Source organism: Centruroides sculpturatus, unplaced genomic scaffold (assembly GCF_000671375.1).
Source record: "Centruroides sculpturatus isolate CEXI.00-Female unplaced genomic scaffold, Cexi_2.0 scaffold16, whole genome shotgun sequence".
NCBI classification, from domain to species: domain Eukaryota; kingdom Metazoa; phylum Arthropoda; class Arachnida; order Scorpiones; family Buthidae; genus Centruroides; species Centruroides sculpturatus.
The window spans coordinates 436370-463823 of record NW_019384548.1 but is presented as its reverse complement, the minus strand read 5'-3'; the positions used below and the strand labels follow the sequence as shown (position 1 = coordinate 463823).

At 27.2% G+C, this 27454-nt stretch overlaps 1 protein-coding gene across 2 annotated transcripts; it reads left to right on the top strand.

The window, feature by feature from the left end:
* The first annotated feature begins 1075 nt into the window (after window positions 1–1075).
* On the top strand, window positions 1076–26095 carry LOC111623572 (solute carrier family 35 member C2-like). 2 transcript variants are annotated; one of them, XM_023366187.1, is made up of 5 exons: window positions 1076–1182; window positions 6912–7087; window positions 7171–7300; window positions 14018–14106; window positions 25733–26095. In XM_023366187.1, the coding sequence occupies exons 1-5, from the start codon at window positions 1119–1121 to the stop codon at window positions 25784–25786; spliced, it is 513 nt and encodes a 170-aa protein (XP_023221955.1). In that variant the 5' UTR covers window positions 1076–1118; the 3' UTR covers window positions 25787–26095. The 2 variants fall into 2 exon arrangements, with proteins under 2 accessions (XP_023221955.1, XP_023221956.1); XM_023366188.1 differs by lacking the exon at window positions 14018–14106.
* The last annotated feature ends 1359 nt before the right edge of the window (window positions 26096–27454 follow it).

The following is a 27454-nucleotide window of genomic DNA, read 5'->3' as shown; positions in this document are numbered from 1 at the left end:
ATGCCATGTGACAGGCCTTTCGGGTCTCACAATATATTGAATGAAAAAAAAAATGTTAAGATATTCTAATTCAAAATTAAAAATAATATATTTTACATAATATAATTTAAAAACAAAAATATAATACATTTTAAAGTTAATAAGAATATATATAAATCATAAGTTTTGTCACTTAAGACATCCAATGCATGTTATGGGAGATTCATCTATAACAAAAGCTTGAGGTGCTAATTCTCTTCCCTGAAAACAATCTATCACTTTAATTTTATCTTTGACACCTTTTTTGACTTTTTCAAATTTTCAGAGATCAGATATTCATGGATTTTATAGTTTTTCTGTATAGGATTTATATTTTACATTTATATCAATTTATAATTTCTCTAGTTTTGCTACTAAAGTCTTCTTATTTAGATAACTTTGTTGATGATAAAAGAAAAACTAACCAAAATCCATTTATAAAATACAATACTGACATTTATGATGTATATTGATATAAAACACAATATTTACTACTACATAAGTGCACTTGCTGTAATAATGCAAGAAATTTAAGATACTAATGGAACTTAGGGTAGTATCCACTAGCCTGGTGTAACAGTCAAGAACATGAATTGCAATAGATAGTATTTAAAATTAAAAAAATTATTTAATCGTCTCATTCTGTTGTTTTGTTGTATTTGTTAAAACTTCTGCAAATATGCAAATTTTATCTTCATGAATATGAAAAATGGTTGCAAAAGTTAAACAGCAAGTATGCATGAATACAAAGCTTCTACTGTCCAGTTACAATGTTATGTTAATCTAGTATAATTAAATATATTAAAGCCAGGACCTAAACCTGTGGCTCACAGCATATTTATATGGCTTGCGTTTTATTTCACTGACATGTTTTATCATTAATATTTGAATAGTTCAAAGTAAATAAACTTGAAAATCAACTAGAACTAATAGACCTTACTGCAAATGAAAGGTTGTAGATTTCTGTATTAAATATATAAATTTTTAGTAATAAAACTTATTCAGAAAATGATATTTTATTAAATTTTATTTATTTATTCAATAATTGATTGTATTACATACCGTATATTTCTATTATAGGTTTAGGAAATCCAATTGATATGATGTATCATATGCAGCCATGGATGATATTAGGTTTGTTGCCACTTTCTATTGCCTTTGAAGGTAATTTGCTTTAACAACAATTAAAAATTATATAATTTTTATTTTAAATTTATTTTGATAAATTGAATTGAGATTTTCTGATATATAATAAATTTTTAAAATTTATAACATTGAATTTTAGCTATGTAAATTGTATAAATTAAGATTATACAATTTACACAGCAAAAATTCAATATAAAGCAGATATAATAATAATTTTTATTAATAAAATCTTATTAATTTTTGAATTTGTAGATATTTTGTCATTAATTCTAATTATGTAACTAATTGCTACTGCAAATAAAATAGCCCTTGTATATATTATACACTGGATAATCAAATGAAATGGGACTTGCAAGAAGTAGGTTACTATACATCCTCTTATGTGGACACATCTTAATTTTGAGGGTAAAAATTTCTGTTCACACACATTTTTGTGAATTTCTTGCTTTGTTTGCATTTTTAGTGATTGTACATTTTTTCATTATTCTTGCAGTATCTATATAAAAATGAGGTATTTTTTTCTATTGGTAACAGCACAATGTTGAATTCAGGATATTTACTATTGATAACATTTAAAATACTATAATAGCAAATGTTTTTAGTTATTTATTTTGAGATGAAATTTGATTCTTTTCATACCTGTATGAATGGAAGTGTAAATTTATTTGGTTTTAGATAAATGCTTAAAGATGACATTGAATTTCCTTTTAATTGCAGCTGAATGTTTTGCCTCAGATATTTTTTTGCTTATTACAACTTGTTTTGTTACACAGATTTTGTGGACTGCATTTAATAAAAAGTTTCTAAACATAAACTTTATAGGTACAGACGATTTTGCATAAATTGTTACCTTAATTTTTTGGTAATTTCACTATGTAACTTTTTGTGCAATTTTCTATGCAAAAAGTCTCCTTTCTATAATATAAAGCAGTGATTCTCAACCAGGGGTACAACTTGGTAGTTTAGGGGTATGTGAAGAAAAATTGATAATGACGGATGTATTATAAGAATATTCAGATTCTTCATTGAGGACATTGACAAAGTCATATAACTTGAATTCAATAAATTGATCTTCTGAGTTTTAAATACATATATACAATTTATTATTAGTTTCTTTTTTATTAACCAACTTCAAAGAGCAATGGTGTGATAAATAGAAAAGTACAGTGTAGGGCCATTAAGCCACGGGCCAGTAATTTGTGAATTTGCTTAAGTTGCTCAGAAAGCTTGGATTCCAATATTTTGACACTTTGGATCGTACGGACCTCGACATGGCCTCTCAAACCCTCGAGACAGGTGTTGTTGACAATTGTCATTTTGGCATTTCGAATGTCTGTGATTGACGTGCTATGCACTATTGTAGATTAAATATTTAAATGCTGGCTTATAACTTCAAAGAGGTGTTTATAAAAGATTAGTCTTTTATTTATCAGTAAACAATAAAATAACTTACAATGAAATTCAAATACAGTATTAATCTGTTTTATCCATGCTGAGTGTCAGCATTATGGAGGTCGCCATTGTAACCAATTCACACCTTACAATGCTACAAAGTTAATCCGCGGTAAATCCGTGGACCACCTAAGCCACGGTTAAGCAGTTTGGACCCCAATCACCACGGCTTAATGGCCCTACACTGTACAGTACATAGAATACTGAGCACAAAACATTTGTATCTATACAGATAACCTTTTATTCTTCAACAATTCAGTGCCCTGTGTACCTTCCTTGCCACATCACTCTATTCATTTACAGTTACGATAAGTTTAAAATACAACTATATAAAGTCCAAATATTTTTCTGATGCAGTGGTGTGCGGTGACATTTGATGATAGAAAAGCTGTGCCAGCACTGGATAGAATCATTGGAAGCATTATATGATATTTTGGTGTATAGCATCCACCAGCTAAACCATGTGAGGTTGCTCTGTAAAGTGCTTGCATGAGTGTGTATAATCTGTCTGCTTTACATGATTCAAATATTTTTGCCAATGAAGTATCCAGTATTTGACAATATAGCGCTTCCATTGGGAATATGCATATATGAATTTATATTTGAATACACAATAACAGTCTTATCATTTTTTTCACATGTAGTATAGAAATTTGTAATAAGATACATAAGGTGGTTATAATAAAATATTAATTTTAATTAATTCAAAGTCATTAAAATATGAAAATAATTGCACAATAAGTATTTATATTTTAGAAAATACAAGGGAAGTGGTGCTTCCACAGCTTCCATGGATGATACGCCACTGTTCTAATGTAAGGGGGGTACAATTTAGGAAAATGGGCTGCCAAGGGGTATACAAGTCAAGGAAAGGTTGGAAACTGCCTGTATAAAGCATTTCAATTATGCACTTAAACTTAATTTAAATAACAACAATAGGTAATCTCTCATTTGAGTTGATGTATGATGAATCAGTCAGATGCCACCAACTTTCAGTGTCTTTAGTTTCCTCATCTTACATTTTACAAGTAAACTTTTCAGTTGATTGATCACCCAATATATAAAGGATTTAATATACAGTAGAAATATATAGTTTATATATATAGCATATATATAGTAGAAATATATAATATATAGTTTTATCTGAAAACTCAGATAAAACAGATGACAATAGCCATTTTGGATTTAAAATTACAAATATAAAAGATTTATATGGTATATCACTTTTAAGACTGTTTTTGTCTTAATGAATTTAATCATATTTAAGAACAACAATTTTTACATCATACAATAGTTAATACATACAGCTAATACATACAATAATTTTAAGAATAAAAATGTGTATTATTGGGCTGCAATTTGAAAAAACTGTAGACCTATAAATTTCCATTGTCAGTTGTGTGTCTGCCTGTCTGTCTTTACTTAATCTCAAGAACAGAGTTTGCTAGATGAAAGTTTAGACCAGAAAGCTTAGGAGTAGGAGGCCCAGATTAACTATATATGAACTTCCAGTGCAAATTGGAAATCATGTTATTTCAACTCAAAAATTTTCCCTGAAAGGAGTTAGCTAGATGACTGAAACAACTCTTTTCTAACAGGAAAAGTATGATTTACAGACACTACTAAAAAAATTGAGAACATTTGTGACAAAAAATTGCAACTTGGCATTGTAACGATGTTACAATAAATAATTGTTGCAGTTACATTTTAGTATGAATGATATGTCTTACATTGAAGTTAAATGATAGAAGGTAACAGATACAAATCATTTTGTAATCCATTATCATTTTAAGCTTTTTTATGAATTATAATATAAGAGAACATTTGATTTGCTATTGGCATTGAAATTTTTCTATGTTGACTATTTTGAGCAAAACTTGACTTCTGGAAGTAGGTCATTCATATCACCATATGATGATGAAACTATTTAACAAAATTATTATGCAATGTGTGTTTTGTAAGCATAGAATTTTAGAGATTTTTGAAAAACATTAAGAATTCATTGTTTCTAAAAATATATAATGTTTTTCAAAAATCTTTAAAAATTCTATGCTTACAAAATATAGTTCAACCAGCAGAAAAGTTTTCTTTTACTTAATCTCTTCTGATGGTTGATTATGTAAAAGAAAAAGATCTCAGGCCAAGACATGAGAATTTCAGCACCAAATCAGTCATAAGAGAGACTAATGCCAAGTAAATTATGAATGTTATCAAAATAAAAAAGTTAACACAAACTTTTCTTCAATTCCTGTGGGAAATGTTGAAGTAAAATAATTGCTTATACTGACTACTTGTAAAAAATTTGAACATCGAGATTAGATATTTCTCTCAAGGAGTATAAAGGCACATTTATTATGTATTTGATAATAGACAACATATAAAATCATAGCGGCCTACAAAATGTAAAAAATTATTTTTACTTATAATCTTATTTTGTCCACTAGTATGTATTTTCTATTAACAGGACCTATTAAACTTTCTTTAAGGATATCTCAACTCAGTTTCACAGATTATAAAATTATTTTTTTATTTAATTTTATAATTTGTGAAATTGAGTTGCAGTATCTTTAAGGATACTGAAGCTCAGTTTAATAAGTCCTGTTAATAGAAAATACGTACTAGTGGACGAAATAAGATTATAATAAATTAAGGACATTGAGGCATATTAATTTAATTATTTCTACTTGCTGTGTACAGTGTACAATTATGTCTTCTAGGTATTTGAATACCGAATGGAATTGCACAAGAGACACATGAAACTTGCAACAAGTTCATTAAAATATTAAAAAACAGAGAAAAATTTTTTTAAACTGTATTTTTTGTAGTAAAACTGTTTGAAATATGTTCATCGTTCTTTGATATTTATATATTTTATGTGTATAATTAATCAATGATTGTTGTTGATCCCATAAAATATATAATCATTTTTGATTTCTACAAATATAATTTTTTCTTGTGTTATTAATTAATATATCATGTTAATATAATGTAAATTGAAATATGAATTTATTAAACTTAGACTCTATAATTTATTTCAAAAGTATGATCTGATGAAAGCTGATAAAGTATAATAGAATAGGTGTAAAGAATAAAGTACAAATCAAAATCTGAATTATATTCCATTTACATTAACTAAATTCTGCTGGATTTTTTTTTTGTCATAATTATGCTATTTTTTTAATTAAATTTTTACAGTAATTTTGCTAAAGCTATAAGATGTCATCATTGTGTATAAATATCAATACAGTAGAACCCCTCTAGTCTGCCCTCGGCTAATCCGTTACTTCGGTTAATCCGACCGTGGTCGGAGTTGAGAAACTTGTCCCGACTCGTCAGTGACTCACCGTCCGTAGCGTTCTTCTGTGTTCGTTACAGTATATGTTTTACATTGTGTGTGTTTTCAACATGCCAGGAGTGAAACGTAAACACGTTACTCTTTCATTAAATGAAAAATTAGCAGTGTTACAAAGACTGGACAAAGGGAAGATTGTTTATTTTACTTTTTTCTGATAATCCAACCTTTTTTGCGTTCCGACCATACCCCCAGTCCCAAAGGTAACGGATTAGAGGAGTTCTACTGTAATTAAAAATCAATTAATTAAGTTTAAAATTAATTTCTGAATATTATTTATACAAGATTGTCTGCTTACTTTTAGATCAAATTGATAATGATAATTTAATCAAAAACAGTATAATTATAACCAAGAAAAAAAGTATATTAAAATATGAATAAGTTTCAAACAATTACAGCAGACTATCTATAACTTTTTTCTTCTTACAACTGCACTGTTTATTAGAGTACACTTGCTGTTAGAGGACAACTATTATTTCTATTCTTTGGAAATTTGGTGCAAGTAATCATTTCAGAGTGACTATTAATGTAATAAATCTGGTAATTTTTTATTTATGAATTATTATTATTATTATTTGAACAATGGCACAACACTTAACACTCTCATTATAATATACAGTAAGAGTAGCAATGCTGAATTGAATGCAATTTTTGAGTTTACAATAAGCTCTATCTTTTTGCAATAGACAGCTCTCTTACTATTACAGAGTGCTGCCTATAACTTTTTCATCTAGTTGTGCTGTTTATTAGAATAAATCTAGTATTTAAAGAAAAATCACTAGCAAATGGTAACATTATTCAATTTTAATGTTTTCTGAAACAATTTAGTAAATATAGTGATAAGATTACAAGTTTAGATAATTGCATTAATAACTAATATTAAGATTATGATTAAAATTGTTTACCTTATCACTTTTTGTAATATGATATGAAATAATTATAGGTATTCCAATTTCAACTTCAGAAAAAGTATTTCGTTACCGTGATGTAGCAGTTGTAACAAGAACTTTGACATGTGTTTTTGTAGGATCAATGCTTGCTTTTTTAATGGAATTAACAGAATATTTACTGCTAAGGTATACTTCAAGTTTAACTCTGTCTATAACAGGAATAATAAAGGTATAAATTAATGTTCCAGAATAATTAAGTTGTATTTTTATTCATTTTTATATTTACTAATTTTTTAATTTTTCTTTAATTAGGAAATATTTACATTATATTTAGCAATACATTATAATGGTGATTCCATGACGACAATGAATTATATTGGTCTGGTTATTTGTGTATTAGGTATAGGAACACATGTATTCTTAAAAGCTCTTCATGTTTCAGGTTAGATAATTAATTAATTAATAATATACTAATTAATTTGATTTATATATTTAATAAATAAATTATAAGAAAATATAAATTTTTTATATAATATACAAAAAGTCAATATATAAAGCTATGCATTATTATAGTTTATATGAGATTTTAAAAAATTCTTATATTTTGTGATAAAATTCAAAATGAAATGAAATTTGTTCAAATTTTTATTTATTTTCTACAGAAGCTTTATGAATCTTTCTGATTGTCATGTTTAAACATTTGTAATATTTCATATTTTAACATATTAAAAATGAATTAACACTTAAATTTTGTTTAAGTATTTTATACTTAAATAAAATTATCTAAAACTACAGAAAAATATTAATTAATACTATAAGATCTAAAGTTGAGAGATGTTTGTTTTGTATAAAAATCTTATGAGTGATTTTCTGTAGTATATGATGTATTGATCATAAAACGTGTATTTTTTACTATATGTTAAACACTTTTGTTGATTATCAAACACTGTATACACTACCTCTTAGTTTTATACATACTTTTTTACAGTTCTTACCTATTTTCATGACAATAAAAAATTCTTGTTTAATTTGTTGTATAAGACTAATTTATAATGATAAAATTACAGATAAAATTACATTAATTTAATTATATTATCTGGAAACTTGTAATTAAAACCAAATTAGTAGTTTAATTTAAAAGTCATATAGAAAACCAAGCCCAAGTTATCAAGAGTTATGGCAGTGACTCTGTGCCAAGTAAAAAAATTACTGACTGTTTATTTATACAGGATGCAGACCTGCTGATTTTGAAGGTGATTTCTCTGCCTTCCAACACCTACAATAAGTCTGAATATCTTGCTTGAAAGATACTTGTTTTCTTAGGTAGTATGCAAAATTTCCAGATTTTCTATAAAAGGTTGTTGAAATATAAACAATTGAAAAGAGCAAAAATTGTCAAAAAAGCTGTGTTTTCTTTCTCTTCTTCTTCACCAAGCACTGCAGATTCTCATAGAGAAAAAAACTACTGGGTTTATAAAGCTCAAATTTTAAACTTAAGCCTTTCTCGTTGTTTGTGAGATGCTGGCAAAACTTTTGAGTCAATAGGTCAAAGTTCACTGGGGCTCCCCATAGATCTGTTTCACTTTTATGGCTTAATTCTGCAGTGCTGGATGAAGAAAAATAAAATAGCTTTTTGGCAACTTTTGCACTTTTCAATTGCTTATATTTCAGCAGCCCTTTCATAGAAAATCTGGAAATTATGCATACTATCTAAGAAAACAAGTTTGTTTCAAATGAGTTATTCGGGACTTGCTATAGGCATTTGGGGGCAGAAAAATCAACCTCCAAAAATCAGCAACTCTTGATTCCTATATATATAGTCAGTCGGTGACTTTTTCACTTAGTGTGGAATCACTGCTGTGACTCTCGATACTTTTATTAATTTTATCCNGTATATGATTACAAATGAATCGTACAATCAAAGAAAAAAACAAAAAACAAAAATAAGGTCAACAGGTTGCGCACGATATCCCCGAACGGCGAGTCGATTCGCGTACTATCCGGATGGATGGTAATACTATTGCCGTGCTCATTTCAATCAGTCCGAGTCGTAGGTGGACGAAAATATGAAATAAAATGGTTCAAATTCTTACAAGATATTATTATTATTTATTGTGAAATTTTGCCGCCCCCTAAAAAATGCCGCCCTGGGCGGGCCGCCCCTGCCGCCCCCCCCTTCGCTACGCTAGTGCTTGTGGCCCAAAACTCCTTGACTTCTTCCAATGAGGCCCAGAGAAACAAAAAGGTTGGACACCCCTGTTGTATATAAAACAACATTCAAAATTTGAATTTTAACATTTAATATGCTAAAAATAGAATAAAAATAAATGTATTCTGTTCACATTTATTCTATTTTTAGTATGTTAAATGTTAAAATTTCAAATTTTTGAATGCTGTTCTATAAATACTGTTCTTTATATATAGATCAGAACTGATGACTTAAAGCGAAATTTAAAATATTTTCTTAATAAATTTAGCTTCACTTGTTTTAGACAAGCAGTAGTGTTTTGCCTTTTTATTTTGTATATTAAATTTCTTTAAATTTTTTATACATTCTTTCTTATAAAACAATATTTATATGAGTTTTTAATAATTATAATTAAAATAAGTAATACAGAGTGGTACAAAAAGAATTGAATACTTACAAAAATTTATTATTTCATAACTAAGTTTTTTGTCAACATATAGTATTTATCAAAATGTAGAGCAACTTAATGTAAAAGCAGTTATATAATGATGAAAAGTTATCATACCTTCAAGTTTCACCAGTCATTTTTAATGACAAATGTTTTCGGTCAGATGAACTGGCCTCTCTCATATTACATCAAACAAAGATGAATAAATTGTAAATTCAAGCATTATAAATATTTATGAATGTGAAATGTATAAAACAGAATGCTAAAGTTACAAATTCAAAATTAAAGAACATAAACAGTCATAATGATTTTACAGTAGTTAATGTAAGAACTTGAAGGTGTGACAGTATATAATTTGTTTTCATTTAGTTTGGTAATCATTTATCATATAATTGCTCAATATGCACCCCTCATGACATACAGCATGAGTTAACCCTGTAGTCTAATCCATCTCAGACCCATTGTAGAATATCATGATTATTGGAAGTCTTCTATGATTTGCTTTTCTAGGACATTGAGCTCTACTTCACTTCCATATGAGATCCAAAATCTTAATTAATATCTGCAACAGCACTTGATTTAGCATTCTATCTAAAATATTATCATACTTCTGGAAAGTTGTCATTCAGCTCCCTAGATATCATACTAATTTTTTTAAAACTTTTTTCTTGTGTTGGGAAGGATCTTGGTTTCATATCACCTCTTCCATGCAGGCTAACAAAAATGAAGGAATACATCACATGGACTGTTGTATCAGACATAAACAATAATATCCTACAAAGGTTCTAACAAATAAGATGAATTAGACTATAAGATTGTTCTATGCCATGTGACAAGGAGGCACTTATTTTCTAATTGTAAAATTAAGGAAAACTGAAATTTTCTTTACAATTTGGCACATACTATATATTTATATAAAACTTAATTACAGAATAATTAATTTTTGAAAGCATTTAATTATTTTGAACACTCTGTATAACAATATAATATAACTATATGCATATATACAAGTATAAAGGATGGTAATAACAGAGTTTCTCAAGCAATTATTATAAAAACTAATAGAGCAATCACTGTGGACCTTTGCCAATGCATTGTGTGTTGGGTATGGCTGACTCTGCAGTTAGGTTTCAACCATCTTTTCTATGACTGATAAAAGACTTATTGGATTGTATTTGTTTTCAGTAGCTGAGAGGTCATCGCATTTTTTCAATAGGCAGATCTTAGCTTCTTCTTAGCAATTAGAGAAATGGAAGCATTTTAGGCAAATATTATACAGCAGGAGAAAGTAATCTTTTAACAAGGGATAAGCTTTTCCGTAGCACAATTGCACTTATTCCATCCTGTCCTGGTACTTTACTAGCAGTCAGAATACGCCGTTATTTTAGTTCAAGTTTAGTTATTCTGGAAAAATCAAAGTAGTCAACAAGTCAATTTCACCGCATTTTTGTGTATTTCTGTCTGGAGAGCAGTGCATGTGTTTAAATAGTCTTGAGGAAAGAGATTCTTAGCTATATCTTCTTGATGCTTGATTCTGACAGCTTGTAATCAACATAAAGCATTTCTGGTTTAGACTTAGTAATAGTATTCAAATCATTCTCATTATTTCCTTGACTCTAGTTTCATTTTTCTGTTTTTCAATATGAAATTGAGATTAAAAGAATACTGATATTGTTTATGAATTTTTAGAAAACTGTGATAATAAAAATAAATATTAACTTAGTAGTTGAGTTTTTCAAGTCTTTTCAAAACATATGAATGCTGCAACAAATGCATTCAGCTCTAGAGATAAGAGAGTTTTTTAAATATTTTTTTTGATTTGAACTGTCTCATTACTTTTTTGCCTCACTATATATTACTTAACATGTACTTTAAAATTCAGAATATATTNCCGGACGGCGAGTCGATTCGCGGACTATCCGGATGGATGGTAATACTATTGCCGTGCTCATTTCAATCAGTCCGAGTCGTAGGTGGACGAAAATATGAAATAAAATGGTTCAAATTCTTACAAGATATTATTATTATTTATTGTGAAATTTTGCCGCCCCCTAAAAAATGCCGCCCTGGGCGGGCCGCCCCTGCCGCCCCCCCCTTCGCTACGCTAGTGCTTGTGGCCCAAAACTCCTTGACTTCTTCCAATGAGGCCCAGAGAAACAAAAAGGTTGGACACCCCTGTTGTATATAAAACAACATTCAAAATTTGAATTTTAACATTTAATATGCTAAAAATAGAATAAAAATAAATGTATTCTGTTCACATTTATTCTATTTTTAGTATGTTAAATGTTAAAATTTCAAATTTTTGAGTGCTGTTCTATAAATACTGTTCTTTATATATAGATCAGAACTGATGACTTAAAGCGAAATTTAAAATATTTTCTTAATAAATTTAGCTTCACTTGTTTTAGACAAGCAGTAGTGTTTTGCCTTTTTATTTTGTATATTAAATTTCTTTAAATTTTTTATACATTCTTTCTTATAAAACAATGTTTATATGTGTTTTTAATAGTTATAATTAAAATAAATAATAGAATGGTATGAAAAGAATTGAATACTTACAAAAATTTATTATTTCATAACTAAGTTTTTTGTCAACATATAGTATTTATCAAAATGTAGAAGTACTTAATGTAAAAGCAGTTATATAATGATGAAAAGTTATCATACCTTCAAGTTTCACCAGTCATTTTTAATGACAAATGTTTTCGGTCAGATGAACTGGCCTCTCTCATATTACATCAAACAAAGATGAATAAATTGTAAATTCAAGCATTATAAATATTTATGAATGTGAAATGTATAAAACAGAATGCTAAAGTTATAAATTCAAAATTAAAGAACATAAACAGTCATAATGATTTTACAGTATTTAATGTAGGAACTTGAAGGTGTGACAGTGTATAATTTGTTTTCATTTGGTTTGGTAATCATTTATCATATAATTGCTCAATATGCACCCCTCATGACATACAGCATGAGTTAACCCTGTAGTCTAATCCATCTCAGACCCATTGTAGAATATCATGATTATTGGAAGTCTTCTATGATTTGCTTTTCTAGGACATTGAGCTCTACTTCACTTCCATATGAGATCCAAAATCTTAATTAATATCTGCAACAGCACTTGATTTAGCATTCTATCTAAAATATTATCATACTTCTGGAAAGTTGTTATTCAGCTCCCTAGATATCACACTAATTTTTTTAAAACTTTTTTGTTGTGTTGGGAAGGATCTTGGTTTCATATCACCTCTTCCATGCAGGCTAACAAAAATGAAGGAATGCATCACATGGACTGTTGTATCAGACATAAACAATAATATCCTACAAGGGTTCTAACAAATGAGATGAATTAGACTATAAGATTGTTCTGTGCCATGTGACAAGGAGGCACTTATTTTCTAATTGTAAAATTAAGGAAAACTGAAATTTTCTTTACAGTTTGACACATACTATATATTTATATAAAACTTAATTACAGAATAATAAATTTTTGAAAGCATTTAATTATTTTGAACACTCTGTATAACAATATAATATAACTATATGCATATATACAAGTATACAGGATGGTAATAAAAGAGTTTCTCAAGCAATTATTATAAAAACTAATAGAGCAATCACTGTGGACCTTTGCCGATGCATTATGTGTTGGGTATGGCTGACTCTGCAGTTAGGTTTCAATTAGAAGTGATATAGATATGCAAATGATCTGATTTAATAGAAAATATCAAATGCTAGTAAATAACTTAAAACTAATCCCTCAGTCAACCACTCTGCATTGCAATTATGTTAAACAGTGCATCTCTGTTTCTTGTATGTTCTGCAGTGAGGCATTTATCTGTCATATTTGATGACAGGTAAATCCCTCACTGAAATCCCAAGTTATAGCATGTATCTTTCACAAATGTGTGTATCTCTAATATCAAGTTGTAGAGTATCTTTCACATGCCACAACTTCATAATTGACAATTTTTCACTATTTTCATTAGAGGCTAAGACTACAACAGCTCTCTCCAGTAGAAGGGATGGAAATTCACACCATTATTTAGCACATTTCCTGACATATTATTGGCAAAGGGTTTACAGTAATTGCACTATTATTTTTTGAAATAATTGGCTGGAGAGAGGCTTTTGTTATCACCCTGTATATAAGTTTGTTATTTTTATATTTTCAACTAGTATCACATTTAATTAAGATTAATCCTATTTAATAAGATTCATGTAATGAATTTTTAAAATGATTAAATCAAAATAGTTAACATAAACTTAGTTTATAAATATTAACTATTTGAAATAATAGGACAGAAATGAGAGGTTTGCATGATTTGTTTTATAGTTTTAATTATGTAAAACTTTAAATAATAATAATAATAATAATTTAAAATTGAATTGAATTTTGCATGTATTAAAAATATTTTGTTATATTATATTACTTAGAATGATATTTGCATGTTAATTTAATAAATAGCTTTGCATTGAATTGCTTCTTCCATTTCTGTCCTTGTTTCTCAATCTAGGCAGTGGCATGACTTTCTCATATATAAGGAACAGACTGTCTTCATGCTTCATAATTATCTTTAATCTTCTGCCATCCACAAATTTTCAGGTATCTGCTTTGATTTCATTTAATATAAAATTTATTTTTATAAAATTGTTCATAACAATTAATATTTCTAAGTCAGATTAAAAAAGTAACAACACAGCATGAGATTATTTCTGCTTTTTGAAAGAAATAATGTGTTTAATTGGATATTTATAGTTGAAAACTAATGACTAAGTTATTTTGTTCTATTACAACTTTTTATTTTTGTTTTTTTGCCATTTTATTTATGTGGGTGAGCAGGGGAATAAAGACTAAGCAGTATTTATACCTTTAATTTAAATTAAGCTTAGGAAAAGAATAAAATTTATGCTTGACCCATTGATCACAAGAAAGATTATGTGATTTATTAATCGTGTGATCTTTTTCATGATATATGAATACATTGAAAATTGTAAAACCATTCACAGTTTGCAATAGGTGCCACTAACCTTTGCTGTTGCATAATCTAGTCACATGTAATACATTAAGTGAGTTTTTTTGAGATGCATAAGACATATTACCAGTGATGAAGCTGAAATGTTAAACAATGTGCTTATTAAAACATTCTTGTGAGATAACTTAAATAAAAGGTCATATTTAAGTACACCATATGACTGTTAAGTTCTAAATTATTTTTATTGAAAATATTCACATATGGCATATAGTGTGTATATAGTGCTTTTTCAGCTACGTTAAATAATGCATTACATTTACTGTATTTACTCGCATATAAGACGAGGTTTTTGTTCATTTATCACAGCTTCAAATTCCTAGATCATCCTATACATGTAAGCAAAAGATTCTTTGCATTTTTGCAAATAATTTTTTGTGAACCGTGTATTTGCATTTTTTACCGGATGCTTACTACCTTGTATTTAAAAACATAAGTATTTTATCTGGGCCATTTGAATCGTTCTTGTATATTGTCAGGAGTAAAGATGAATAGCAATAGGAAAACAAAGCTTTTGAATTGAATTCCAGATTGAAATTCCAAAATCACATGGGAGCACGATATAAGTTTTAATCCATTCCCATGTGAAAACAGATAATTATTCATAAATCAGAAATTGGAGAAATTCATAAGTGTAATCAACGGAGAGTGGATTTGACTGTTAAGAATTGGCAAAAAAAGTTTGTGATTGTCCAGCTTTACATGAACAAATTATGTTGTCAATTTTACAAGATTTTTCTTTAAAGTTTAAAGTGCCAGTAATTTTTGCAGGACAATGTGTGCATTTACATGCATTTGATACTTTACTTGTGATTAAATGAAATAAAATTAGAATTGTATTAATAAATGTAATTTTCTTTATTTTGATTCTTTAAAGTCACACCTCTTCCTATATGTGAGTAAATACAGTATTTTTCCAGGAACAATAATGTAGTGAATTCAATTGATTATTCCCCACAGATGGAATTGGAATGGAATTTGTATTGTTTATTGAACAGTATAGTAGACATGAATGATTACTTGCTATTTTAAATACTGTATTTCAAAACACACTATTTCATTTATTAAATCCAAAATTAAATCACAAATTACAATCAAATTTTTTTGTAAATACAGTAAGACCTCGATTAATGCTGATTCAATATAGCACAGTCTGCTCAAAGCCTAAAAAAAGCTCAAAATTTACATTGATTCAAATTATTGTGGCATTTTATTGATTCATATATAATACGATTATTTGCAAACACGAACCAATCAGCAAAAGGTGGCAATTTGTCGTAGTGCTGTACTTCCCTTAAATGTTTGTTTTTTTCAATTTTGGAAAAAATATATCATGGATGCCATAGGCAATATTGACTTCACTTGGCAAGAATTAACTGATAAATACATGAACAAAGTGCGGAAGAAGTTATGGCTGAAGGTATTCAATGAAGAATTCTTAACAAGAAGAGCCTATTGCTGTATCATTAGGTTTACCAAATTGTCAACCTAATCGATACAACAGGACTATGAGATGTAGACGAGCAGGATATTGAGGAGTTACTGCAGGTTTCTGATGAGAGCCTTACCAACGACGACCTTCAAGAACTGGCAGAACAAGGAATTCATGTGGAACTGGAAAATAGAGATCCTGAAAACAAAGAACCTAAAGAATTTCTCTATAGATTTCCTAAGTAAAAGTTTGGTAATAATAACAGAAATCGTTGATCAAATTGTAGCGAATGATTCAGATTCAGATTTTGAAAGGAGTGCAAAAGCAAAACAAGATGTTTTGGATGTGATCTTTTGCTACCGACATTTACTTAANTCACAGAATCCTAAGTTCTTGCAAACCTTTTTTGATTCACCATCAGGAGAAATCTTAGAATATTAATTTTGTGAAAACTTTTTCAAACATTATGTCCTTGTCTTCTAAGATTTCTTTCTGATGATGAATTTATAAATTTGAAAGTGCTTAAGATTTTGTGAATGTTTTTATCATTTAATGTCCTCCAATAAAACAGTGAAATAAAGTATTTTAAATATTTGGAGGTTATTTTGACTTTTATTAAAATTTTTGTGATGAAATTTGCACAAAATATAGGTAAAGTCAAAAATGTGTAGATGTGATTTTGAATGAAAAATTTACAGTAAATAAAAAAAACATTAAAAATTTGAGTATAAATTTTTAGAACATTCAGTACTGAGCTTAGTACAGGAAATCCTCATTAATTCAAACTCAGATAGTTCAAAATACCAATAGTTTGTAACTGTACTATTTGTCCTATTGTACTGTTTTCTATTCAGTAAGAGATTTACATGTTAATTAAGGAAATTTGGTTAGTTTGAAATATTCCTACTTTGAAATTTGAAGTAAAAATTCTCTCCCAACTATGATATATGAACGTTAAATCATTCATTTAGATTGAAGTTCTTCTATACTATAAGAGAACAAAGGATCAAGAACAACTCTAATCTAGTCGATATGGCTTTGCTTTTACCCAAAAACACATTTTTGGGTGTCACCTTACACATGGACAACTCTTTTTTTTCTCTTATCTCGTAAAGTACAGCTGGGTTTAGTATTGCAAGATTGGATTTATAAGTAACAGATTGAGATAATTTTAGGGCTCTAGGCTACTACATTTGTACTACATCTCAAGGAATTCTGCTTTACTTTTTGTAAAACCTATCTGGCAACCTGTGAGGTTTTCGCCAGACTTTCTGTTTACCTGTAGTTTATTTATATCATTAATTAACGAAAATAGCATTCTTGTTTGAAGCCTCAATTATTTCATCCCTTGAATTTTGAACTAACAAGAATTTCTTGTAATGACTAAAATAAATAAAAGGAGAAACTAATTTTACTTTTTTAATCTACTTATTGTAGTTAAACTTAACAAAAACTTATCAAGCTGAAACTATTACTAATTAGTAACTGAAATATTGATGTCTAGAATTAAATAATGATTAAAACTAAAAAATAAATAAAAAACATTATAATTAGTCACACGTGTTGTATCACTTTATTGAGAACTTTATAATCATTTGAATGTTGTTACATACAAACATAGCTATATGAACATAGAATTTCATTTATAGACAAGGCTAGCCTCACTGCTATCAAATGCTGTTTACTGTGCCAATTTTCCCATTGGTCATGCATGTGAGATCTGCATGCAAGATGTGAGGATATCAAAAATTAACCTCAAGTTTCACATGCATGCCATCTATCAATTGGATGAATATTAAAACCATAATTTGTGAGTTTTCTTGGTCTATTCAATATGCTGAATTGAAATTTTCAATTTTGTGATAAACTTTGATATTTAGAAAGTGTAGGCTTTGCCTCAAAATCCTCTCAGATGCTTTACAACTATTATTACTGCTTAAATTTTTGGAACATGGTTACACATCTGATACTGATAACTGCTGTATTACCCTAAGGAAATTGAGAGAAATCATATGGAGAAATTGACATAGTACAATGTGCTCTTTCTTTTTATGCTAATGCTCTGCATATGGCACAAAAGATCAAAACATTCGTGGCATTTTAATGGGGACTGTTGTATTGTGTACCTTTTAGCCAAGATATTGTGCCAAGTAACTTTCACCTGTTTTTTACCTTAAAGGACATCTCATATTTCAGTTATGATGATGTGAAACATATAGCAAGACTGTAGCTGTCAAAGCAGGGATAATCCTTTTATGAGTCCAGTAGTATAACAATTTTGTTGTGCTCTGCGATGTCTTAATTGACAAGGAATTACTCAGAAAAGTAATATAGGTTGAACATTCTTTTATGTATTATGCCCATTTCTAAAATTAAGTTTGGTTTTTTATTTTATAAGGTTTTTGTAATTTTTTTTTTTTTATTAGTTCTCATGAATGCAAACTTAAATTTTAAATGTTTATTAGGAATACTTTAATTCTAAATGTTCTTGAATGTACAGATCTTTCTCCAGAAACAGCAAACCAATTTTATTTTAAAAACTTCCAAAACAAGTTTTCAATTAAAAATTCATGAGTTTTTAATTTTTCATTTATTTTACTTAATTTAACAAAATTTGAGTTAAAGTAAATAGAGTTGCTCTCTTCTAAGAGAGAATTTTATTAGAATTTTTGATTTTGACAACATCCAGAAAAAATATAAGTTGGAAATGGAATTCAAATCAACAATCCCAATATTTTGAGTTGGAATAAGATTTGAATGTAATCTGAAATGATCTTTTCAAAACTAATTATTAGAAGTTTTGATTTTGTAATTAATAATAAAGTATCACAAAATAATGGCACACACTATCTCTAGATCAAATTTCACTAGATTAATTGATTTTAAAAAATTAGATTGCTTGATGATTTCATTTTATGATCAACAAATTGTGTTAAACATAAATTCTGAATTTGTGCTATTTATCGCAATGTTTATACCACTGTAATAAATAACGTTTACCATAAGAATTGCAATTTTTGGCTTGTAAAAGTATGGAATAGTTGCATGTCTGCCCAATTAGGTTCAAAAGAAGAGTTTAAAACTATTTGTGCTAACTCACAGTCAGTAGTAGGTCTTCTATGGGACATGTCATTTTGATGTTATGCTGTCAGCAGACTAGCATCCTCAAACTGGTACAAATACAGTGAGTGTTAGTATTCAGAGAGCTGTTTTTGAGAAGGGTTTTATATTTTTGACTTTTCTGATAGGTTGTAAGGATCCCCATCATTGCACAAAATTCTATATGTAGTTTAGGTGGGGCCTAATAGGTAGAGTATAATTAAAAGAACTAAAAAGATCTGTTAATGCTAAGGAAATATATCTGAAGCAAGATATAGAGTTACTTGAAAATTTCCAGTTTTTCTTTTCAAGCACATGGAACTAAAGTCTTTGTCCAGTAGATTGTATAAGATTTGTCATCTTAAAGTCAATATAGCCTTACATCAAGATATATCATTAAATACAAAATAAACTGTCTATAGTGTTAAAATTTGCAAATGGATCACAAGATATACTTTCATTTTTTAAGATTTTGTCCCAAGCATTTTTGATAATTTAATACATTTCGATCAGTTGATGAAGGAATTGAAAAATTTTTACATTCTTATTCCATTATGTTTGTTCACTTTGGGATGATGATGATGATGTGTTAATTTTCAAGATTTTATCGCAAGATAAAATCTTGAAACAAAAGTGATTGTGTTAGGAATTTTAACAATACATACAGTTCATTTTGTATTTAATTTTGTCATTTCATTATATCCATCCATCCCTGCTTTTGAGACTTGCCAAAAGCAAGGATTTTGGCCAACAGTCATCTTACTTGAAAAAGCTTTTAATATCCAGCAGATTATACATATATGGGACAGGCCTGTCTTTAAGTGTGGGCCTACCGAGCCTGGACCCAGGGGCCTCCTAACATTCGAGACCTTGAAAATATGCAAAATTGAATAGAGCAACAAGTTATAAAATTATTATAAACAGTAAACAATCAAAAGATGTGTTTGATAAATTTTATTAAACATAAATATAACAATATGTTTAGCAGAGAAAGCTAATTGAAAAAATTTATGAACATTAACCCTCTATTATGAATTCCTTAAGGGAGCCTCCAAGCTTTTCTTGGCCCAGGGCCTTGCACATACCAAAGACAGGCCTGATATGGGAAGCTTTATTTTGATGATCATTACGTGGTTAACTTTCACATCACATAATTCTAAAAAAAACAATTAATTGTTTGAATCCTGTAATTTTAATCATGCTTATACTAGTCTGGTAACTGTATTTTTATAAATCTATAACTAATGTGCAATTAATAAACTGATAACTATCTGCAGTGTAGAAATGTTCAAGTAGAATAAATAGAAACTGAAATTTTTTGTTAAAGAAAAGACATTATTTTGTAGATAGATTTATTGAAAATTAATACTGAGTTAACATTCATGATATTTCATTTGAAAATTTTATCTATTATTTTTGAATTTTGAAACACTTATTATTAATTAGTTCAGAATATTAAGATTACACTGTTATTGATTAGTTCAGAATATTAAGATTACACTGTGTATCTTTCCATTAAGATAAAAACAACTGCTCATTGCTAATAAATTTGGGATATGTTTGTTAGTTGATAAAAATGTCCTTTTCAATGGGTTATGATTATTAAATTTAATAAATGCTAAATAATAGAGAGTGGAATGAAGCTTATGGTGAAGTATGAAACTATTAGATGAATGTGAGATAGTAAAGTATGATTGATTAATGTTTGCTTTTGTTTTTATTTATGTTCTGTCAACTATAAAATATCTCTTGTTCTGTCTTTGAAAATTTGTTCAAATTTATATAATGTTTAACTTATTGATATTATTGTTGACTTGACGTTTATAGTTTTGAAAACATTTAATCTATTAAATATATATAATGATTTCTTTCAAAAGGTTTGATAAATAGAAATAAATAAACTTACTGTATTCTTTTCATTTATTACAATATAATTTTAATCATGTAATAGTTACAGTTAGAATTTTTATTAATTTTTACTTTTTAACTTAGATGAAACATTTTTAGTATTATTTTGCATGTATATATTAAAAATATTTAAAAGTACAGTTTAATTATTATTTTACAATAGACATAAAGCAATGCACAGTATTAGATCACATCTTCCTACTCTTTTGGACAATACCTGTTAATATGAAATTTCAGGTACCAGTACGTTGTCATTTTTTTTCTATTTGTTTAATCACTTAACATTAATTATTAAGCAATTAATATTAATTGATTAATTAAACAAATAAGAAAAAATTACATAAATATTATTTTTACTCCTAATGATGGTAAAACATATATGTTTATTTCTGAATTTTCTATTCCATTATCAAATAAACCATAGAACAATTAGTTATAAAAAATATAAATTGCTAAATAAAATAATTTTTTTTTTTGTTTTTCAGTTATTCTCTTCTAAATATAAAAATGTTTATTTTTCAAAATTTTCAATAACAATAACAGTATATAACCTTTTACTACTTATGTTTTCTAAATTTAGATGTCAATCATACATGATTCCTAAAAACTTCTTTCTTTATTTGTAATTTCTCTTAATCTCTTTAAATTTCCAACCTCTGAGTTGTACATATCTGAATATATCTAATATAATTTTATTGCCTGATCTATTTAACAACAGAAAAACATTTTATAAAAATGTAATTTTGAGGTATTATACAGTGTGTTTAGTAGTATACCATTGAAGATATGGGAAGAATTCACCAAATATCTGTAAATTTAAACATTTTTTCAGGGAATATCACTTTTCTTATTTATTCCAGCAATTGATTTTAGTAGTGTCTTTCCTCTATATATTATACTTTTCCTGTTAACATTAGAATCATGCCAGTCATCTATCTAACTCTGTATAGGAGAAAATTTTTGAATTGAAATAATGTGATTTTCAGTTCAAACCAGAAGTATATAGTTAGTTAATCAATCCTCTAGCCCCTAAGTTTTCTGTCTGTATCTAGTCTTGACTTTTGTCTATTTAACTTCTTTCTTGAGATTAAGGAAGTACAGACAGACAGATGACAGTGGCAATTTATAAGTCTACAATTTTTAAAAATTGAAACCCAGTGAAGCTCTTTAGAAGTTATACCTGGAAAATATTATCTACTACATTGTGATAAAAGTGCAAATAAAAAAAATGTTTTTACTGAAAATTTTATTTAAAATAATAAGATACTGCAGAAAAATATAACAAATTATGTTTACTATGAGTTTTTCTAATGAGACTCATTTTGTTTGATTAATAATTTGTACTCCAAATATTCAGGTACTGAATGAAAAATTCCTGAAACATTGTTTAGATTTAACCATATATAAAAAATTTTAATACAATATAATTTGCTTATTTGCTGATTTGTTTTTTCATTAATTTTGTAGAAAGTGAAATTTTATTTAATAAATTATGAAATTAGAGAAAGAGTGGATTTAGGGAATTAAATGAAATTAGAAAATGAAAAAAACGAATAAGGTTTATTTTATTAAAGTTGTTTATGTACAATTAAATGTAAACAATGTTTCAGGGATTTTTTTAATTCAGTACCTGGATGGTTTTTAATATGAGCCATTGGATACATTACCTGATAAAATGACTTTAATATGTCCATATAAGCAAGTCATTGACAGCCCATTTTAAGTGAAACAGACTGTCATTGGCTTGCTTATATAGCTTTATTAAAGCTGCTTTATAGCCAATATGCTCATTGCCAAACAAAATGAGTCTCATTAGAAGGGTGGAAAACATGATTCCTAACGTTTTCTATTCAGCATCTTATTATGTTAAAAGAAAAGAAAATTTTCAGTGAAGAAATGTTTGTTATTTGCACTTTTAATAGAACTCAGTAAGTAAGATTTTTTAGATATAACTTCTGAATGCTTTGTTCAATTTCAAATCTGATTATACCATTAAATGCAACATTAAAAGTTTGATGAAATGGTGTGCTGCAAGTTGTGGTTTACCATTTAAAATTTTAAAATTACAGCTGTTTGACCTTTAAAATTCAAAAATCAATAAGCCAAATGATTGCAATATTTTAATTGGACCACTTTGTTGCTACTATTAATAATTAAATTCTGAGTAATATGGCACTAGAGGTAGGCATTAGGTGCCATCTCTTATTAAATTTAATTATTAATAGTAGCAGTAAAGTAGTTCAATTAAAATACTGCAATCATTTGGCTTATTAGTAAGCATCAGACTTTGAGATGTTTATATGTGTATTCAAAAATTAAATTATTAAAGTAGCATGCATCTATGCATACTACTTTGCTAATTTAATATAATTTGATCTATTAATATACTCATTTTTGAACTTCTATATTTATTAGGACTAGAAATATAAGCCTGGAATGGCATTTCTGTAATTTGCTGTATAGCATGCAAATTCTGAATATGTAAATATTTTTATATACACGGCTAAGATAATTTTTTTCAATGCATATTTATTATTATCATATTTCTTTTTGTTAGATGATTGCTAAATAACTGGATATTGAGAGTTTTTAATTAAAAAAATGTTTTCTGAGTTTTCTCTTAAAATTTTTGATTCATTATTTTAGAATATTTACATTGTCTAATATTTGTGTGATATTTAATGTTAATTATTTATTTTTAAGATAATTAATGTTCTAAAATATAAAATATGAGTTTTAAATTCTTACAATAATTATTATTTGAAAATAAACATGAATTGTTTTATCAGCAAAAATTTTTATTTGAAATGTACAGGAAATACTACATGGTTAAAAACTTAATTATTAAAAATATATATATAAGGAGAAATTACAATATAAATATTTTAAATATATTAACATACTGTATATGTATATCAAAATTTAACACTGTTTTTGTCTTTGATTTCATTGTATAAGATCCTGTTTGACTTTTGGAAGGTTTGCATGCAAAATTATTTCTAATATAAACTCCTCCATGAAATTCTAGCAAGGATGTTCTATGTAACTGCATAACAAATGAGTTAGAGAACAAATAAAATGTGGTAAATACCATCTAACTTAGTTTATCCTCCTACACCACATTCTTGTATCTAAAATGCATTTCTATATACTTACCTTATTTTTATTTATAACACTTTGTGTTTATTTATTTGTATTTAAATTTATGTCTAGAACATTGCTCAAATTTGTATTTATTCCATTTATGATTGTGTTCCATAATTTTATACTGTGCATTTGTTCTATTTACAAAGATGATCTACATTCTTAAATGTTATTTTATTTTTTAAATATTATTCTATTCTTTATTGTAAATGTATTATATGTTACTTGTGTTTTAATTTGCCACTATATTTAACTTTAAATTGTTCTTTACATATCATCGGATCAAGTTTCATCAGTTGATTTTTGTAGGTTTCTTGCATTATCAGATTATTGCATGTTGTTATTTTAGCATTAGTGTAATTTTACCGACATATTATAAAGTTGATTGTGAAATTAACTGTACATATATAATAATTAGTCTGAATTAAAGTAAATAAAGGAGTTTAATTGTTTTCAAAACTAAATGTGAAATGTATGTGAATATGTTTAGTGAGATGATTGTGATTGTGCAACCCTGTTTTTATTTAGTTGAATAATAAATATTCATTCTTTCTATTTTGTATTATTACTGTAATCTATCTATTAAACACAAGTTAATTAAACTTACATACTGAGAAAAAAATTATAAATGGGAGACAATAAAGTTCTATTTTGAAAACTGTGCCATGGTTAAAAGTATTGTGCAAGAGTTCTATTATAAGATGGAGATAAATACGTTTTGATAAATGATATCAAAATCAAAATGTAGAAACATAGAAACTGAAATATTTTAATAAAAACCTTACAGTTTATTTATATATATATATATATATTTAATAATAATAAAACATCTGCACATATTTTTGAAGCCATACAAAACTATTAAAAAATAAAAGAAAATTTCTTATATAATTACACTAGACACTTTGTAATCTGGCCATTTCTTGCACAGAGTCCTGCTCAATTACTGAGAGTGTATAGGTCTAAAGCTTCCCTAAAGGCATTGAATGACATGGCCTGTTCCCCTTCAATACTGATTCTTTTTGAAGGCAGGTAGAAAAAATATGACACGCTGATAAGCAGTACTGTGCACAGAAATGGAATCTGAGTAAACAGGAAATTAGGATGTGTGACATGACTAACATTTTCATGGAAACATAAGCACATAGATAATTACACTGGGGGTATGCCAGATAATTGAGAGGTATTATCAAGGGCAAGGTTATCAAGAGTGTATTGTATATGAATGGAATATTAAGAGAGGCTAATTCATATTTTATTCAGTGTAAATAACCATGGGGTGTAATTTAAAAATCTGCTGACTTTTAATATAGTTTAAATATATTGCTATATTTCAATTGATATTATTTTTATGGCCAAGCATTTTATGTCTGTTACATTATTAGTAACATAGTTTTGATTCTATGATATTTATTAATCATATTTGTGATATCATTTAGTTAAAAATAATAATGAAATATTACAGATTTTGTTTAAACCAATTGTAGTTTAAAGAAAATCTAAACCTGTAAACATATATAGTAAAATCTTTACTAATTTTATGAGGAAAAAATTATTATAAATTTTAATTATAAAATAAATGTGATTAAAAAATTGATATTAAATATTTTTAATAGATGAGGAAAAGAAGTTATCGTCTCAAGAGCCAGAAATTTGGCAGCAGTTGTTAGCAAAAGATGATGACGACGACGACGACGACATCGTCTTTGATTCCAAGCATCCGCATTAGAAAATCATTTTATTGTGATATATTAATATGTTGAATATAAGAACTTACTCTTTGGCAATCAAGTTTTGTGCCAAAATAAGAATTTTTATATTTTAACTTTTATAAGTTGATAGATTATAGGATGAAGTACATAAAAATTTGTTTTGTACATCTGGTATATAAATGTTTTGTTAAAAAATTATTTTTTTATTTTTTAAAAATGAGAATTTTTTAATGAGTACATTTTGAAGTATAAATTACTATATTTAAAGTGAATAGACATAAATTATTTCTGTATTTAATACGTTTTAATATAAAACTTTAAATTTGAAGGAAAAAAGTTGTAAATATTTATTAAATTTTTATGTCAAATATAAATGAAATTTATTTAAAACTAATTGGAATAAATTAATAAGTCAAAGTCTATTTACTGTCATACTCTATGAATTTTAATCAAATAAAGGAGGAATTCAGTAATTAGAATGGAAGTATTTTGTCCAGAAAAAAAATTTAGAAACACTTTTATCTTAAGTAATAATTGAAGTTTTGTAATATTTATTGTTTAGATGATAAAATATTTTGAAATATATCTTGAAATATGACTGTTCACTTTACTCTATCTAATGAATTTATTCTAATTGGAATGAATTTTAAAAAATCTTTATTAAAAACTCATGCTTTGTTTATCTGATTTTACAAGTCTTCAAAATTATAAGCTATTAATTAACAAATTCTATTTGCATTATATTTTTATAAATCTTTATTAGGAAACTTTGATTCATGGAAAGACAGCTTACTGCTTGCATATGGGAACAGAATAGATGAATCTATTTCTTACTCAGGATCTCTTTGCATTCTGTTTTATTTTATTAAAAAATGAAATATTTTTGAATATATTCATGTCAAAAATAGATTTCTGTAAAATTAAAAATGTTGGTATTTTGATAAATTATAATACTACCACTCAAAACTGGGTATACTTGAATTAAAGACTCTGATAAATTTAAAGTTTTCATTGGATTTACAGTATTTTAAATTATTTTTATTCTGTATATTTATAATTATGTTCTATGATTGATCATTTAAATTTTAGAAAAGCTAGAGTTTATGATACTTCCTTCATTTATATATTTATATCATATTGATTTGAAGAATATAATACGTTTAAAAATATTATACAATGGAAATATTGGGTGAACAGTTTATCAATCTTACTCAAAATTTGTGCCAGACTTTCTAAGCAATATCCTTCTGAATTCAATGACTAATTTCGTTCAGTATATAGTCAATGAAACATTAGAGATTCATTTTCTAACTCCCTCATACTTTAATATAATAACTGATTAAATTACTAAGAATAAAACAAGTGATATATAGATCTTATATTTTTTGTGAGTGTGGCCATTATAATATTGAATAGGGCGTTAACTGGATACTTATTTTTAGCATAACTATATATATATATATACACACATACACGCACATTTTTAACGAAAAATAAAAAGTGAAGTGTCTGGTATTAAGAAATTTGGCTTGGTATTGCATAATAGAAAGTGATCAAAGAGAAATCAATATATCAAGACATTTATTTACTCGAAATGCTTTATCTAACCGGCGTTCATAATTTATA